This window comes from Coturnix japonica, chromosome 8 (genome assembly GCF_001577835.2).
Source record: "Coturnix japonica isolate 7356 chromosome 8, Coturnix japonica 2.1, whole genome shotgun sequence".
NCBI classification, from domain to species: domain Eukaryota; kingdom Metazoa; phylum Chordata; class Aves; order Galliformes; family Phasianidae; genus Coturnix; species Coturnix japonica.
This window is the reverse complement of record NC_029523.1, coordinates 21764281-21780446: the sequence shown is the minus strand read 5'-3', so window position 1 is coordinate 21780446 and position 16166 is coordinate 21764281. Positions and strand designations below refer to the sequence as shown.

Sequence of the window (16166 nt, the reverse complement as noted above, 5' to 3'; positions counted from 1 at the left end):
AGGCCCAATGAAAAATTATACAAAAGAAACAGGAAAAAGCCTTTAAAGACAAAACTCTTTTTTTATTGCTGTTCACTGTTTTTTTACAGGCATTGAAAAAAACAATTTATAAACTACCTTCAGATTTTATCATAAGGATTAGAAAGTAAAAGAACTTCAGCTTTCCTTTAACTAAAAAATAAAAACAACAGAACCCACAAAAACAACACTTGTACAAGAGGAGAAGGATTAAAAATTGACTGCTAAAGCAGCCAGTGCATATTCAGCTGTCCCATAAAGCAGATAGGACAGTATTGAACTGAACTGCGTGCTGAATTAGTTCATTATTCATTCCCTCGACGACTCTTCTTGTGACTTTTCTTTGATCTGAAACAGAGAACAGTTGTGTCACAGTACTAGTGACTTCTAAACAAACAACATGAAGTATAGCAGTAAGTGGTGTTTTACACAGCCACATGAAGATAGTATTAATTGGAAAACATTGAATGAGGTACCATGTCAAATATTTAATTTACTAGATGGTAAGAAGACCTTCAGTCCAAGATTCAATGACAAGCATGACCTCCTGCAACCAGACAGACATCCTTAAGAAACATGCCATGAAATTTTACCTTTCAGGTGATTTGGAATGACTTCTGTGTCTGTGACTGCGATGATGCCCTATAAGGCAAAACACAAAAACAAACAGAAAAAAAAACAGTTACTTCCATAGACCCTGGAGGTCTTTCTTGTTTTGTCATTGGGCTGCAGGAAATACTGCAGGAAATCTGCTTCTGGTGACTAACCATCCCAGCTAATGGGAGAATTCTAAGCTTAATTAGGCACTCAAATTAACCTCCTGCCAAGTATCTGAAAAGCATACTCAGGCAATTTTGTGCGTATTGAAGCAGTTCTGCACACTTTCATACAATTAACCTCTTTATAAACCACATTAAGCATGTAAACTACTTTCTTGATACTATGACGCTGATTTTTCTTTCAGTAGATGTCGTGCTGTTTAAAAAAAAAAACAAAAAACCAAACAGATTAATTTATAAACAACAGAAATACCTGGAGATTTAGATCTTGATCTGTGGCGCCTCTCCCTGGATCTGCTCCGGTGTCGTCTTGGGCTTTTGCTGCGATGCCTCTCCCGACGTGGTGATGGACTGAGATGAAAGAAGCTTTTAAGACAACCATGCTAAAAACATACATTTTAACATTAAGTAATAGAATAAAAGACTACCTTCTTCTCTTTGGAGAGCGGCTTCGCCTGTAATTGAGGGAGAAAAAAGACATTAATAACAGGACCAGCAGTTTAATTTCCTATACACTCTAGCAGCTTCACTCTACACTGTCCTATAGCCTGCAGTGGTAGCGATGGGCTTGATGAAGAAGACACAGTATATGCTGTGGCTGGCCCATACACTGAGCAGAAGGGTTAAGTGATGAGTTTTTTCTGGCTTACTACCAATAAGGACTGGTATTTTCTCTCCAAACTTTGGCTTACGTGAAAATGCAGTTGGTTCCCCTTAAGTATCTTCATTCTACTATCATATTTAGCTAACATTGCCCAGAGAGATTCTAGGGCTCAACTGTCATCTAATTCATGCTTCACTGCAGCACATTAGGTAGAAATACTGCTGAAAAGGAGCCATGTCTTACCTTCGTGGAGACCTGCTTCGGCTCCGCCTGTATCGTATAGCTGGAGACCTACGGGGTTTGTCAAGGTCTCTGTAGCCTCTTCTGCGGTGATCAGGAGAGGGAACTCGCTCCAGCTGGGTACAGTGGGGAAAAAGGGTTCTGTAAGTCTTTCATCAAGGTTTGATTTATCAGTGAGAATTTCTGAATGATAAATGCAAGTGAAAAAAAGAGGAAATAAGTCATCCAATCAATCTTTTTCTTCCTCAAATAATTAATGTTCGTGTATAAGTGCTACTGCCCAAATTTGCTAACTGGAAATTAAAACTACCACTTTCATACTTAAATATGAAATTCTTAAATAGCACAGAATTGACTACATCTGTCATCATAACTGTCGCCATCTTTACTTATTGTCTGTGTACATAAAATAATTTATCAAAAACACATTCAAGTAGCACAAAAGAGATTCAGAGCTGTGATTTTTAGCAGGCAGGAAAGCTTGACAAACACCACTTCAGAGTCGCTTCAGGATCTAAAGCATTCTCACAAGCAGCTCATGTGAAAATCCTTCAAGGGAGGAGCTGATAGTTGCAAACAGATGTGATCCCTCAAATATTTCTCACAAACCCATACAGTTTGGGGCAGTTCCAGCAGTAGCTTTACCTATTCCTCTGTAGAACATGTCACTAACCTTTTCATCTTCCTCTTCTTCCTCCTCACTAGATTCTACATCATCCATGTCTTCTTCCAGAGCACTAACACGAGGTTCAAGTTGCTCAGCTTCTTCCAGAACATATCGTTTCTAAGAGAAATTACAACTTTATTCTTGGACTATATAAGATAAGCATCTAAGAGGCATTTGGCATGCCCAAAGAGTCTTAATTATAGCTTCGTGCAACATGCCAGTAGCTGATACAACTACTCAATATGATGCATTTAAAACCATTCACTTTTCCATACCTGCAATCGAGGCAAAATTATATCACACACACGTTCCTCATGGAGTAGTTCATCGATAAATTCATCCACGTGCATCAGTTCAAATTCTAGAGGGGAAAAAAACCCAGCATCTTAGATACATGGTTAACACTATATAAAGAAGATGAGACACTTCAGACGTTGCTGAAGGAGCTGTACAAACAATAGCTTTAAAATCATTCTTAATGATGAGGGAAATCCTTAGGCCTGTCTTGCAGAAAGGAAAAACTGCAGCACAGCTAAGATTAGCAAATGTCCAGTGCTTAAACTCACTCCAGTAGCGTGTTTCTTTGGTATAGATGCTTACCCCCATTTCTGTTCTGACTTTTTATTTTTCGATAGTCGTTGTACAGTGGCTCAAGATACTTGTAGCAGTCAATAGCTGTGCCTGTCAATCTCATGTACAACGCACCGAGCATTCGGACGTACCTGGAAAGTAAAACATTGCACACATCTGAACTTCCTGCATAGCCAACAGTTTAGGTAAAGAAAAACCATTCCCAGAACTTTATGAGAAGAACAGCACCCTGTGATAAAGAGCAGCTGTATGGACAGTTGTGGACATCACGTTTCGACACGTTAAAGGGGATGAAACGTGCTGCAGACTCACTTGAAGTCCTCGTTCTTGATGAACTCCACGATGATGTCCTTCTCGGGCTGGATCTGCAGCATCTTCAGCGTCAGACACAGGAACGGCGTCGGTTTGATGTTCCCTCCATACACCCCCCCCACGTACTTCAGCTCCATGGCCTTGTCCACCACCAGCTCGGCTGCCAGAGGAACAGCCGTCAGCAACGCCCTCCGCCTCCAGCTCCCCGCCCTGCCCAGCCCGCCATACCCGTGAGGCCGAAGCATTCCTCCTTCCAATACTTGGACTCGTAGATGCGGGTGCGGATAATCTTCTCCACGAGGTACTGCGGGTTGGTGCCGTGGATGCTGTGCGCGTCCTTTACCGTACGGTTCGCCATGGCTGCCCCCACCGCCGGCAAACACACACACCCCACTTCCGGGAGGAACAACACCAACTTCCGCTTCCTGCCCTCCACCCCGCCATGTTCTTTTCGGGCAGCGTATCACTTCCGGTATCCATTCCAGATTCAAACATGGAGGCGGCGTCGCTCCGTTACCTTCTCCCGCCCTCTCCGCTCTGTGCGCATGCGCGGCGGGGAGGGCGGGATTGCGGGTGGGCTTTGGCGGGAAGTTCTATCGCGGGGTGAGCGGGAGCTCGAGCTGCTGCCGTTGGTGCTGAGGCGGTGTGAGGTGAGGTGAGGTGAGGTGAGGGGAGCGGGAGGCGGGACGTGAGGTGATGGGGGGCCGTGAGGTGATGATGGGGGGCCGTGAGGTGATGATGGGGGCCGTGAGGTGATGATGGGGGCGTGAGGTGATGATGGGGGACCGTGAGGTGATGATGGGGGACCGTGAGGTGATGATGGGGGCCGTGAGGTGATGGGGCGGCTGCGTTGTTCGTTCTGTGAAGGGCGCTTTGGGTGTCTGCTGATTCGACCCCATCCGGCTCTATGGCCATGCGGGCATTGTGCAGGGGGAGCGGGGCCCCTCAGGCCGGGTTATTTCGAGCAGCACGCAGAGGTTGGGGCTGTGTGTTAACCTGCACTGCTTGGGGGGATTCGGTTTTTAAGCTACAAGCAAAAGTTGTTCATTTTTTTGCTTTTCCTCAGGAAGCATGGACGCCTGTCAGCAGAATAAAGTCGTTCATTCGTGGTATGGCCAGCCCATGAACTCAGACAGAAAGCTGAGGATTCTGCAGTACAAGTAAATAACGTTTATTTCTGTTTCTCTCGGGGGGATGTAAGCAGTGACTCTTGTTTTGCCTATTTGACATTTAGGTGTTAATTTGACAGTGTGAATGTTGCTAAGTAGCAGCAGTTTTGTCATGTGCATCATGGCACCATATGTGTAACACAAAAGCGTTGTCATAAAGCTCTTGAAATGTAAATGGTACATTTGAGCAAAAGCATTTAATTATATCTGTGAATAAGTGCTGACTGCCTGTTCAAGATACGAGTGAAGGTTTTAAGCTTTGTTGGAGGGGATCTAAGAGGCTTTAAGTTGGGCAGTCACCTTTGATGGCACGTGAATAATAAACGATGCTGACTTGTCTGCGTCATTTTCTAGGGGAATCCTTATCAAGTCTGAGAGAAGCAGAAAAGAAAGATGCATCCAACTCGGTGACTTTGTTCTCGTAGAAGGGGAAAACGCAGATCAGCCTTTTGTGGCACAGCTCCTGGATTTGTATGAAGATGGTAAGAAATACAAACTCACCTCCTTTGTGAGGAACCTTAAAATGTTTTAAAGATAATTATATTGTGGGGATGTGGTCAACATTAACACTGTGGCTCTGTTCTATGTTACTAAGGAAACTAGATTTTGGTAATCGCTGCTCCTGTATGTATATCCGTTTTTGATGCTGATTTCATCTGAATTGGGAAGCTAAATGCAGCTGAAAGGCTTTAAAAGGTGCAGTCTTTTGCTTAGTTGTTTACTGTTAAAAGAAATAGTCCTCGGGGAAGGCAATGTGAGCTCTCACTTTATTTAGATACTGGAGAATCCCACTGGAACAAGAGTGCTGCAGCCCTGAGACTTGTGTGTCATTAGACACCAAGGATTTCAGTGTTAGATACACAGCTGAATAAATGGGCTCATCACTTCTGTCCCTTGTAGAACAACTTATTTATAGGTAGAGGTAGATATGAAAAGATAAGTTATGGCAGGCAAGTGGCACAAAGGCAATGGTGGAGTCTGAGAATCTATTCGTTAGCAAGTCTCATTTCTTTCAACAGCTGTTTTTGTTTTCGTTTGAAGATGAACACCTTAAATAAGCGTAAGAGCGTAAGAACTGCTTTATGTTCTAAATATCTTTTTAACTCTATCCACAAGGAACCTTCTCATGCTGTTTATTCAGACTCGCTTCTCTGGTATTTCACAGCAGGGTTCTCTGGTTCGTTAGGCAGTGAGCAAACATTTCTGGTTTATCTTTAAAATAACCCTGAAATTACCAGTAACGGTATGAAATTTCTTAGTTCTCCTTTTACGTCGCTGCCTTCAGTTAGTGGAGTTGAGTTAGATCATATGCATGTCAATATAGAACTTCTTCATTTGTGACAGTGAACTGCTAGGTTGTCATAGAATGGCCTGGGTTGAAAAGGACCACAGTGATCACCCAGTTTCAACCCCCTGCTGTGTGCAGGGTCGCCAACCAGCAGCCCAGGCTGCCCAGAGCCACATCCAGCCTGGCCTTGAATGCCTGCAGGGATGGGGCATCCACAGCCTCCTTGGGCAACCTGTTCCAGCGCATCACCACCTTCTGGGTGAGAAAGATTAGCTGATCTGAATGAATCCTGTGGTTTGAGACTTGGTGTAGGTATCACCTTAAGCTGTGATAGTCTCAGTTCAGATATCATCACTCCCAGTATGTGCTTTAGTGCCCAGAGTTTCCCCTGACTGTCCCAGGTCTGTGTAGTGAGCAATGTGGCTGTGCTAGCACCATGGCTCACCAGAAGTGTGCAATTGCATCAAGTGGCATTGCTAGGTCAGTGCTTCAGCTGCAGTGCCCTTAATGTGGTACTGCAGGTAGTGAGGATCTTGTGTGGTATTTCAGCTGAAGTCACCAAGGTTTGCTAAGAACTATTTATGGTACAAGAGAATCCTTAGTATTCATTTTCTTTTCACTTGTAGGCGCTCAGCGGAAGCATGCAGTTGTGCAGTGGTTCTCCCATATTACAGAGATACCGAAGAATAAGCAGAAACTGCTTAAAAGAAGAATTTCTTTCCAGGAAGTGTTTTTTGATCAAGTTTCTGGCTACGACACTGACATAGCTGTGGAGACTATCATTGACAGTGCGCTGGTAGGTACTGCAGCCCACCTATGTGCAGAAGGGAAACATAAACTGAAACAGTTTGAAAAACAGAATAGTGCAGCTACTTTACTTCCTCCTGATCTGAACATGCAATGTGTATCTGATTGCTAGTGAAGTTGTGTAGGATGGTTGAAGACTCAGTACTCCTCCTTCCCTAAGTGACTTTGGTTATGGGATTGCATATATATTGCATATATGGGATTGCATGCAGGGAAGTAATGTGATGGAAGCCTATTGTGGTTCGACAAGGCATGTAGCGCAGGGTAACACTGAGCTAACAGTTTTGTAGGCTGAAGACATTGCCATCTATAATGAAGTTCCATGACTTCCAGCTGTATGATATGTGAATAGAAAACAGTTGAATGCTAAATTAACAGTAAATATTAAGGTATGTATGTGTTGATTTTTTTTTCTCCTTTTTCAGGTAGTACCCCTACGTCTAAAGGATGAATTACCTACTAGATTAAAAAAGGAAAAAATTTTCTGTGTGAAACAGTCTTGGGATGGGAAGTGCTTTAAGGCCTTGTCGCCTCACACATTCACAAAGCTGAATGAAGCTAACAAGAAAGGAGATGGCGTCCCAAACACTTTCAACTCTTCTGTTCCTTCGGATATTGTTTCCTCTGTGAAAAAAGATAACAAGAAGGCTTCTTGGAGTGCCACAAAACAAAAAAATGTTGAGATGGAAATAGAATCAAAACATTCTGCATCCAAGTCTTCCCTTTCTAAGAAGACACATTCACTAAGAACAGCTAATGAATTTAAAAATCCATCCGCAAGAAAGAAGTTAGAGTTGAACAGTATGTATATGTCAGTATGTGTATTCTGTCCATTGGGTTGTTTTGAATGGAGTATTGTGACTCCCTTTTTGACCTCAGTACTCCTGCCTTATTTTTCCTTATTTTCTGGCTAAAGGTATACAAGAAGGTTTACACTGGATTGACTGAATGAATACATTTGGATTGTATATTTGAACTAACAGCTGAGTAAAGTTGGAAGTGATAGAGCCTGGTTTTTCATTTTTCTACTATGCTGCCCTCTTCTTCAGAGGGAAATGCATGTTTTCCAGTAATTCAGTTTTCTGTCCACAAAGCTTAATACCATTATGTTGCCTTTAAATTACAGCTCTGACACCATGTCTTCTGAAACTACTGACTTCTCTGAAACTTCTAACTCAAACCATCCATGTTAAAGGCTGACAAAAGTTTGTTTTGCTTTTAATTCCTAGGTCCCACAAGATCTCCAAAAAGCAAACTCCTGGACAAGGATGTTTTGGAACTTTTAGATGATGACTATGATTTTGAATCGTTAAAACCAACACCTATTAAAAGAAAAGTGAAATTCACTGAAGTTCCAAGCTCACCACCAAAAATACATTGTGCCAGTGATAAGCTAAAGTCAGTGTTTGGTACTGCAGAGCATGAGGAGATATTTAGTGGTACACTAAGATTGTCCCCTTATAGGAAGGCTGAAGACTCTAATGAGAAGGTCAAGAAACTTAATATGGAAGATGACGCTATAGTGTAAGTAATAGCATTTTTATAACTATTTTTGTGTTTGCATTGAGTTTACAAGCTTAATAGTTGAGCCCGAAGTTTAAAGGGCCTCCTCTCCATCTCTACAAATGTGGTTCAGATCAAAGTAGCTTTGTGTTCTTTACAGCTTAACTGGACATAAGGAGCTGGGCAGTCAGAGCCCTGCGGTGACCCCTCGTTCTCGTAGAACGTGTGCACAGGAGACAAGCACTCGCATTGCAGAACAAATCAGGTGAACTTTTGATTTCATGGTATCTTGTTCTGATTGTTTTCAAAGGCTCGAAGCCTCAACAGTTTGTATAGCTTAACAGTGAGGTGCAAATGATTGCAGAGTGAGTAAAAACTGTCTAATATTAAGAAACATTAAGCTTACTGCCTTTACTTCAGTCTGTTAAATAGCTATTGAAAATAACAGCTCAAATGGAGAGTAAGTTGACTTGCTCATTACAGTCACCTTACAGGAAAAACTGAAGATGTATCAAATGACACTCTGTAGTGAGCAGAGTTATATGCATTATAAAAAACCAAACAACTTCTGTCCTTTCTTTCTTATAGCTTATTAAATATGCTAGAATCAAAGGAAGAAGATGATTTTCTCTCTAGCTCAGATTCTTACTCCTCAAGTAGTGAGGAAGAAGACAGTGATGTGAGCTGTACACCAGAGAAGAAAACTAAATCAAACGGAATGTTCAGCACCCCAAGATCTTCAAGGAAACCTTCAGTTCACACTCCTGCCAAGACCTCAAGGAAAACAGTAAGATTCCTTATAGCCACTGATGTTTTTAAAAGTTTGGAACACAGGGTTACTGAAGAACATAAAGAACTTTAAAATATTTTAGCAACTCAAAAGGTGAAGTTGTTTGTGTCACGATTTCCTCTGCTGGTTTCTTTGTCTCCTCAAAGAAGAAAAGACCATGAAACTTAACTTGGTAATTCCTTTCTTTAAGGACCATGCCTCCTTTCATTTGGTACTTTGACGTCTCTGGGAAGTTATGTGTAATTTATGTTCTGGAGGCTTATATGAATTATCTGTTTCTGGTAGACATTCCTGTATGTAACAAATCTGAGGTCCTAATTTTTTCTTCTCAGCCTTTACCAGGAACACCCAGGACACCCCGAAATGCAACTCCTGAAATTCCCAAGCGCAGCCACGCAGCACAGAAACCAACCAGTGTACTGGAAGAAGCCAGATTAAGGTAATGCTCACTGAAAGGAGGGAATGCTGATGTAGGGCAATGTCACCTCTACCAGATTTATTAAATTCAGTGAAAATGGGTAATATTTTGATTCCAGAGGAACATTAATGAATTGACAATAAATACCATAATTACATGTGGCTACAGCACTGCTTTTACAATTGCAAGTTATTGTAACTAGTTCTTAGTGTTAAATTCTTCAGAGTTACATATCTGTCTTTATTCTGTGTAACATTCAGTTAAAAAACAAAAAAACCCACAAAGGTCCTCTCTTGTAGATTGTAGTGGTACAATGAGTATCTTTCTACAAGCTCTCACTTCTCACTACTATATCTCATTTAATACTGTTGATGATGACTGTTCAGCCATCTTAAAACTCAAAAGCTTGAAAACTTCAGAGAGACTAGACTGTTTCATTTGGATACTTGACATTGGTGTTCAGACCTGAAGTATCTAAGACAGATACAACTGTGGAGATGTGGGGGGGCTCACTATTTGTTTTTTCCCCTTAAGGCCATTCAGGTAGATCTGTGAAACTGCATCTCTTTGGCATCCAGTTTGTTTGACTTGTTTGTTTGTTTTAATCCAAAGGCTGCATGTTTCTGCCGTCCCAGAATCTTTGCCCTGTCGTGAGGAAGAATTCCAGGATATCTATAATTTTGTGGAAAGCAAACTTATTGATGGTACAGGAGGGTGAGTTCTTTGGTGAGACTGTATAACTGAGATCACATAGACCTGTAGCGCAATGACAGTCAATCAAATCTGCTTTAATTTAAAAGGCTTGTTTGACTGAAGTAAAGATCCTAGTTGAATTTTCCAGCATGTTTTGTTGGTTTTTTTTCCCCCTTGAGTGGTGTTGCACATATAAATAATATGAATTCCTGTATTGTATAGATTCAAATTTAAGACAGAAATACCTAGTTGCTTTTAGATGTCTGAGAAAATTGCTTTATTTTAATAAAGCAAAATTAGAATTTCTGAAGTATTTTAGACTGTTAGTTACTTTAATAATTAAAAAAAAACAACAACAACAACAAAAAAAACCAGAAACCTTATATTCTAATGTATGGCATGACCTACTTTGCAATAAAGTAACCGAATGTAGGGAATTACCTGAAGTGACAGAGTTGGGGAGGGTGTTCAAGGCAGTTGTTCAAGGCAGGAACTCCAATTTCTTGATACTAAGTGCATTACCATTTTTGCTCAGACTGCTAAAAAGATGTTCTGTTTGGTAGGTGCATGTATATTTCTGGAGTGCCTGGAACAGGTAAAACTGCCACTGTTCATGAAGTGATTCGCTGTCTTCAGCGAGCTACAGAGGATGATGACCTACCATCATTCCAGTTCATAGAGATCAACGGCATGAAGCTTACTGATCCTCACCAAGCTTACGTGCAGATTCTAGAGGTGAGAAAAGCCTCCTCAGCTGCTCTCCTTTGAAAGAAGAGGAAATTCAGATACTCAATGTTTTATGGGATTAAAGACAACTAATGAACAATACTTCTGAAAGTTAAAACTGACAAAGGGTTAAACTCCCTATTTCCAGAGCTTTGGTGTGATTAACCTGCAGTATAATTTAATTCTTGTCCAGTTACTAACAGGTCAGAAGGTGACAGCAACTCATGCTGCAGTGCTGTTGGCAAAACTTTTCTGCACACCTGGACCAAAGAGGAAGACCACAGTGCTGGTAGTGGATGAGGTGAGACAAGGAATCCTTCATTCTCTATCCTAATTCTTTCCCAAAGTATCATTTAAAAAAAAAAACAAACACACAGGTTTTTAGAGAATGGAAAATCACAGTGTATGTACCTGGAGTATGTCATATATGATCTAAATGAGAAGACTTGGGAGCGAGGAACTCAAATTGTTCCTCTTAGTCTCATTAGGAAACTGGATGTAAATAGATGACTCTTCTGTTGCCAAAATTTTCTGCCTTTGTTTTCATGTTAGTTTTCTGTTTTATGGTATACTGAATAATGTCAACTCCTAAATAACATAGAACATGGTTTAGGTTATGTTTTTTATCCGGAAGCTGCATTTTTCTCTGGAGAGAAAATTCACAATGAAAAATCTAGTTTTGGAACTTTGAATATACTGCGTTCAGTTATAAATGTTTGAGTTGTGGATTTTTATTTGCTATGATTCAGATCTTCACATGGTTTGGTGGTTTAACCTTGTTGGATGTAACATTAATATCATGTTAGTGTTTAAAATTGCAGCTCCGTTTTGTGATGAGTACTTTTCAAAGAGAGATTAGAGCTCTAATTCAAAAAATGCAGTGCTGTTAAAAGATTAGCAAAGGAAATGCAACAGAGACTCTTTGTTCAGTATCATGCAAGAAGTGTTTTGTGGCAGAGCTAACTCTCTCCAGCCTCACTCTAACTTGTATTGTAAGCACTAAGACATTGTTTTTTAGTTGGTTTCTTAATCTTTTTCTTTCTTCAGCTTGATCTTCTGTGGACCCGAAAGCAGAACGTGATGTACAACTTATTTGATTGGCCAAATCAAAAGCACTCCAAGTTAATCATCTTGGCCATTGCTAACACCATGGACTTGCCAGAAAGAATAATGATGAACAGAGTATCTAGCAGGCTGGTATGTCCTTTAACAGTTAGGCTGCTGAGAGAGAGAGAACTGATTAAATGTTGCATGCAATCTAAAGTAATCTGGGAAGGAGAGGATAGGGTGGATTACATCAGAAGTTACATAATCATAAACAATTATTATTCCCTCTTGTCTCCAGAGGGCAGACGATCAAATAAATTTGTATAAATATTAGCAAAATAAGTATAGGAGCCAGCTCACTAATCAGATGTCATGCTGTATAAGAACACTCTGTTCTTATAAGAATGAGTTAGGGAAAAAGAACGCAGATGTCTTTTTAAACATATTAAATTCTATATAATTGAATTCTATGCATCATAGTGAAGCTGCTTACTCCAGAGTTCAGAGAAATTTCTTTCTCTTTTCCTTCGCTATTTCCCTTTCATTTCTGGCACATAATTACTTGTCTCTGTTTGTCATAATCAGAGGGTGGATTTTATTTGTTCAATACCTTTGGTCAGGAAATTGGATGTACTCCATACTATGTGTGTTTAATACATCATCCTAGGTCATTGTTTCAACACTTCCAAAAGAAGTGATTTGCAAAAACAGTGCTCTGCCTTCATCCTTCTGTGACTCAAAAATAGTTGCACAGTAACTGAAAATTGCTTTTTCCTACTCATTAATCTTGCAGTTCAGCTGAAACCCTGAGAATCCATGTAGTCAAGGGAGAGGAATTCATAAAGGATGTAAAGCTTTACCTCCTGTAGAGTGTGAAAGGCAGTACCTCATAGATAACTCATAGATTGGTCTTCTCATCTGAAATCAGCTATTATTAGCTTGAGCCAGAGGTGGATTTGTAGTTCTTTGCCGTTTGCTGACTTGCAGGCCTAATGTCAAGTCAACAGAATGACTGTATATGTGCATAAAGATATGCTAAAGAAGAGATGAATGTTTTTGGTAGGTTCTGCTGTTGTAAACAGTTGTGATAAAAAGGTTCTTTTATTGAGTGTCTCTAGTTTATTTTCAAGTTTTTGTAAGAGAACTTGGATTCTAATAGCATGCACCACTAGCTCTGCCCTTCTGGGGTAGTGATCCGCACTCAACCTGTTTCATTTATGGATGTGCATGCTTATTTTACAAGTGTGAAGGAGAAAAAAACCCAATTAAAGCTTTTAGGGGAAGAATGCGGAACAGTTGAAACAGATTGATCCAACCAGAGAAATTAAAACTACTTACTATGCAGGCTGTGCTTGAATAGTTTAATGACTGAAGCACTTCTCACTGTATTTTATTGTTTATTATAGGGTCTCACCAGAATGTCCTTTCAGCCCTACACCTACAAACAGCTACAGGAAATTGTTTCATCAAGATTGAACAGTGTGAAGGCATTTGAAGAGGACGCAATTCAGCTGGTGTCCAGAAAGGTAAATACAGTACAAATGTACAAATAGCTCTGTGTTGAGCTAGGTAAAAATTGAGGGATATGGGAAAATTCTGTAGCAGTAATTGCAGTTCTGTGGATCCACATTCTGCACTGGGGACAAAGTGAGACACTAATAGTGGATCATGTGTTGTCCTTTTTCTGAAGTATACATGGCATTTTTTGCAGGAAACATGGCTAAGGCACTATCCTTGTTTTTTCCACCTGCTTTGAGAAGGAAGGTTAATGATGCAAAGTCAGCTTTCTGTAGTGTTTACATAATGAATCATTGGATGGATCTTGGTGGGCAGTGGAGATATCCATATTCGTTTTCTATTTCTTGAGTTGTTTAAGGCCTCAATGTAACCTATTCTATTTCCAGTCCATATATTCTGTTGTACTAAAACCAAATAATGCCTTAGGGATCAGTAGCTTTTTAAATTCAGATGTATGCATGGTCTAATGTCAACTTCATTAAAAGTGTAAGCCACAGGTGGGGTTTTAAGAGGTTTTCAGAACATAGTTTCAGAAATTTTGTTAAGCTAAAGTTCTTCAGACACTTGCAAGTGTAAATTCATTATCTCAAGTAGTTGTGTACTCCTAAAATAATGGTTTGTTCTGGTCTGTTCCTTCTACAAGCTGAGGTAAGAGATAAGTTGTAGCAAGGAAATACTTCTGCAAACCTGTCACGTTTTCTTTCAGGTAGCAGCGCTGTCTGGCGATGCAAGGCGTTGCCTTGATATCTGCAGAAGGGCCGCTGAGATCTGTGAGTTTTCTAGCCAAAAGAATAGTCCTGAGATAGTCAGGATGACGCACGTAACACAAGCCATAGATGAAATGTTCTCATCACCATATATAGAGGCAATCAGGTAAAAACATTTCTCAAGCATTGATTTGCTTTTGTGTCGTTTTCACTGTGCTATTTTTCAACAACCTTCATTCTGTCCATAGACTCCTTTTAGAGCGCATGTGATGCATTATGTTTTGTTAAAATATGAGTTTAATAAACAACAATCACACAGCACAGCCAGGAGAGAGATACTACATAGAAATTAAGGATGGGAAAACAAGGTGCAGAAATCTCTTGTTTAAAGTTATATAGGATGCTTCCACATTAACCTTCTGCTTAGGGATTTTGAGATGTTCTGATTGTCCCTGTTTACTGTATGTTGTGTCTGAAAAATGTTAATTTGATCATTCATAAACATTAACTGACTGTAATGCATTGCAAAGTGTGTGTGGAGTTGGATATGGATTCTGCCATTTTCAGCTTGGGTTCAGAATCATTGAAGGAGCTACAGACTTGTTCTGCCAGCACAGTACACTCACAGTATTACGGCATTACACAATTGTGATGTTTATCTCATGTCATTCCTCACACGAATGCTTGTAAGAAACCAGGATCTGTACAGTTAGCAACATGTGTGGCACTGTAAGTGATCCTGTAAGCTTTATATTCTGCATGGAGTCAAATGTCTTGTTCAGATAGGTACTGAAAGGAGTGGGATGCAGTGCTCTGTGTTGTCAGGGTTGCAGGTTGTAATATGGGCTGTCTTGCTTATTTCCACTCTCAGGTAGGAAAATACTCTGCATTTAAGTGATTTTCCTCCCAAATTTCTTCCTAAGGTCTCGCAGGTTCTGAACTTTGCAGACTAATTGTTGCTCATTTTGTTTTGATCTCCAGGAATGCCTCATTGCACGAACAGATCTTTTTTAAAGCAATTTTAGCAGAGTTTCGTAGGGCGGGAGTTGAGGAGGCAACAGTTCAACAGGTATGGTAGTGTTCCATGTTGCTCTTATTGAAATGCACTGGAAAAACTCTCAGGAAAAAAAACAGAAGTGTTGAAAAGTTTGGGATTTGTATTCCTAGAATCTGATGGAAAACACTGTGACAATTAACTACACCAGCATAGCCATGTATAAATCCGTTCTGTGCTTGGAAGTAACAAATGATCGGGTGACACTGTGGACTAACTGTGTTTGCTGATGATTTTGCTTTGGGGCTATATAGAAATAAAGGATAGCGGATTATGACAGAAGCTTCAGGTGTTTGGTGCTACGAGAGCAGTGTGTGTGCATTCCGTCTGAATAGGCTGAAAGATTGATGAGCAGGGAAGGAAAATCTTCCCTTTTTCACCTTGGCCTGCAGATCGCAGCAGGAGGTAAACTTGAGTTCCATCTCTTCTTCTTTACCAGGTCTATCATCAGCACATCTCGCTGTGCAGGATGGAGGGCATGCAGAGCCCCACGGTGTCAGACATCGTGGCCATCTGTGCCAGGCTCGGTGCCTGCAGGCTGCTGCTGCTGGACTCCAGCAACAAATACCTTCACATGCGTGTGCGCCTCAACGTCAGCCAGGACGATGTCATGTATGCGCTCAAGGATGACTAAGGCAATGGAGATTTTATTTTTATATATGTATAAATATTTTAAAGATGGTCTATTTTATTAATTTTTTTTTTAAAGTATAGATAAAAATGGAAATAGTAGATTGTATTTTTAAGTATTTCTCTTTGGTGTATCAAAGCACTTTGTACAATAAAGAACTTGCTTTGAAGCATTTTAAATACTTGAAAAGAAAACGATGTGTTTCAAAAGCCTTGTTGGTGAGTGGTCCCCTTCCAGCTGAGCTGTGTGAGCTGGGATTGATCCCCAGGAGCTGCTTCTGTTGTGACCCTCCCTATCCTTGTGCCATTATGGTTTTGCACTCAAAAAGTGAGGAAAAGATGTGTTTAAACTATGCATAAATCTTTGTTGTGTCTTGAAATTGAGCTGTATTGGTTGCCTGAAGGATTCTTGGCTCTCAGGGCTCTGCTTGCTGACTGCCTTTTGTTACTTTGAATCAACGTGGTCTACTTTTTGGTGTTGAAATGCTTTAAGGAAATAACCTCAGCTAACAGCCATCTGCCTTCAGACCGGGTTTGAGAACTGTGTTCTTGTTGCGTGAGCCCAGTGAATAAACCGTCCCTGTGTGTTAAGCTGCAGCCAGCAG

General features: G+C 40.6%; 3 protein-coding genes across 9 annotated transcripts in view; 2 read left to right on the top strand and 1 right to left on the bottom strand.

Moving 5' to 3' along the window:
- Nucleotides 1-1010, top strand: part of TUT4 (terminal uridylyl transferase 4) — a 37394-nt gene extending 36384 nt beyond the window's left edge. For 4 of the 5 annotated variants that reach the window (XM_015870549.1, XM_015870557.1, XM_015870558.1 and 1 more), the window contains one exon: nt 986-1010. The gene's annotated coding sequence lies outside the window, so the exon portion shown is untranslated. Of the gene's footprint in view, nt 1-982 lie in introns of all 5 variants that reach the window. The other variant, XM_015870547.2, reaches the window with a different exon arrangement.
- On the bottom strand, nt 42-3620 carry PRPF38A (pre-mRNA processing factor 38A). The gene is made up of 10 exons (XM_015870578.2): nt 3440-3620; nt 3212-3371; nt 2909-3030; nt 2584-2669; nt 2315-2425; nt 1645-1757; nt 1226-1252; nt 1051-1148; nt 612-660; nt 42-366 (listed from the first exon to the last, which is right to left on the bottom strand). Exons 1-10 carry the CDS (start codon nt 3567-3569, stop codon nt 324-326), a joined length of 939 nt encoding a protein of 312 aa, XP_015726064.1. The 5' UTR covers nt 3570-3620; the 3' UTR covers nt 42-323.
- An 88-nt stretch (nt 3621-3708) lies between these two features.
- Nucleotides 3709-16158, top strand: ORC1 (origin recognition complex subunit 1). Of its 3 annotated transcripts, none has more exons than XM_015870567.2 (17): nt 3709-3861; nt 4278-4371; nt 4735-4862; nt 6295-6464; nt 6901-7276; nt 7705-7999; nt 8139-8243; nt 8567-8765; nt 9101-9207; nt 9799-9900; nt 10443-10614; nt 10799-10906; nt 11653-11802; nt 13059-13178; nt 13877-14043; nt 14859-14946; nt 15371-16158. In XM_015870567.2, the coding sequence occupies exons 2-17, from the start codon at nt 4283-4285 to the stop codon at nt 15563-15565; spliced, it is 2571 nt and encodes an 856-aa protein (XP_015726053.1). In that variant the 5' UTR covers nt 3709-3861; nt 4278-4282; the 3' UTR covers nt 15566-16158. The 3 variants fall into 3 exon arrangements, with proteins under 3 accessions (XP_015726053.1, XP_015726054.1, XP_015726055.1); XM_015870568.2 differs by having other exon boundaries at nt 3709-3866; XM_015870569.2 differs by having other exon boundaries at nt 3709-3871.
- Nucleotides 16159-16166: the final 8 nt, after the last annotated feature.

Bases quoted from the DNA above. Each gene is read 5' to 3' on its own strand.
- ORC1 (XM_015870567.2), top strand. From the start codon at position 4,283: ATGGACGCCTGTCAGCAGAATAAAGTCGTTCATTCGTGGTATGGCCAG. The intron at 9,901-10,442 runs GTGAGTTCTTTG...TCTGTTTGGTAG, and splicing joins CTTATTGATGGTACAGGAGG to GTGCATGTATATTTCTGGAG. The intron at 14,947-15,370 runs GTATGGTAGTGT...CTTCTTTACCAG, and splicing joins AGGAGGCAACAGTTCAACAG to GTCTATCATCAGCACATCTC.
- PRPF38A (XM_015870578.2), bottom strand. From the start codon at position 3,569: ATGGCGAACCGTACGGTAAAGGACGCGCACAGCATCCACGGCACCAAC. The intron at 2,670-2,908 runs GTAAGCATCTAT...TTTCCCCTCTAG, and splicing joins AAGTCAGAACAGAAATGGGG to AATTTGAACTGATGCACGTG. The intron at 661-1,050 runs GTATTTCTGTTG...TTTGCCTTATAG, and splicing joins ATCAAGATCTAAATCTCCAG to GGCATCATCGCAGTCACAGA.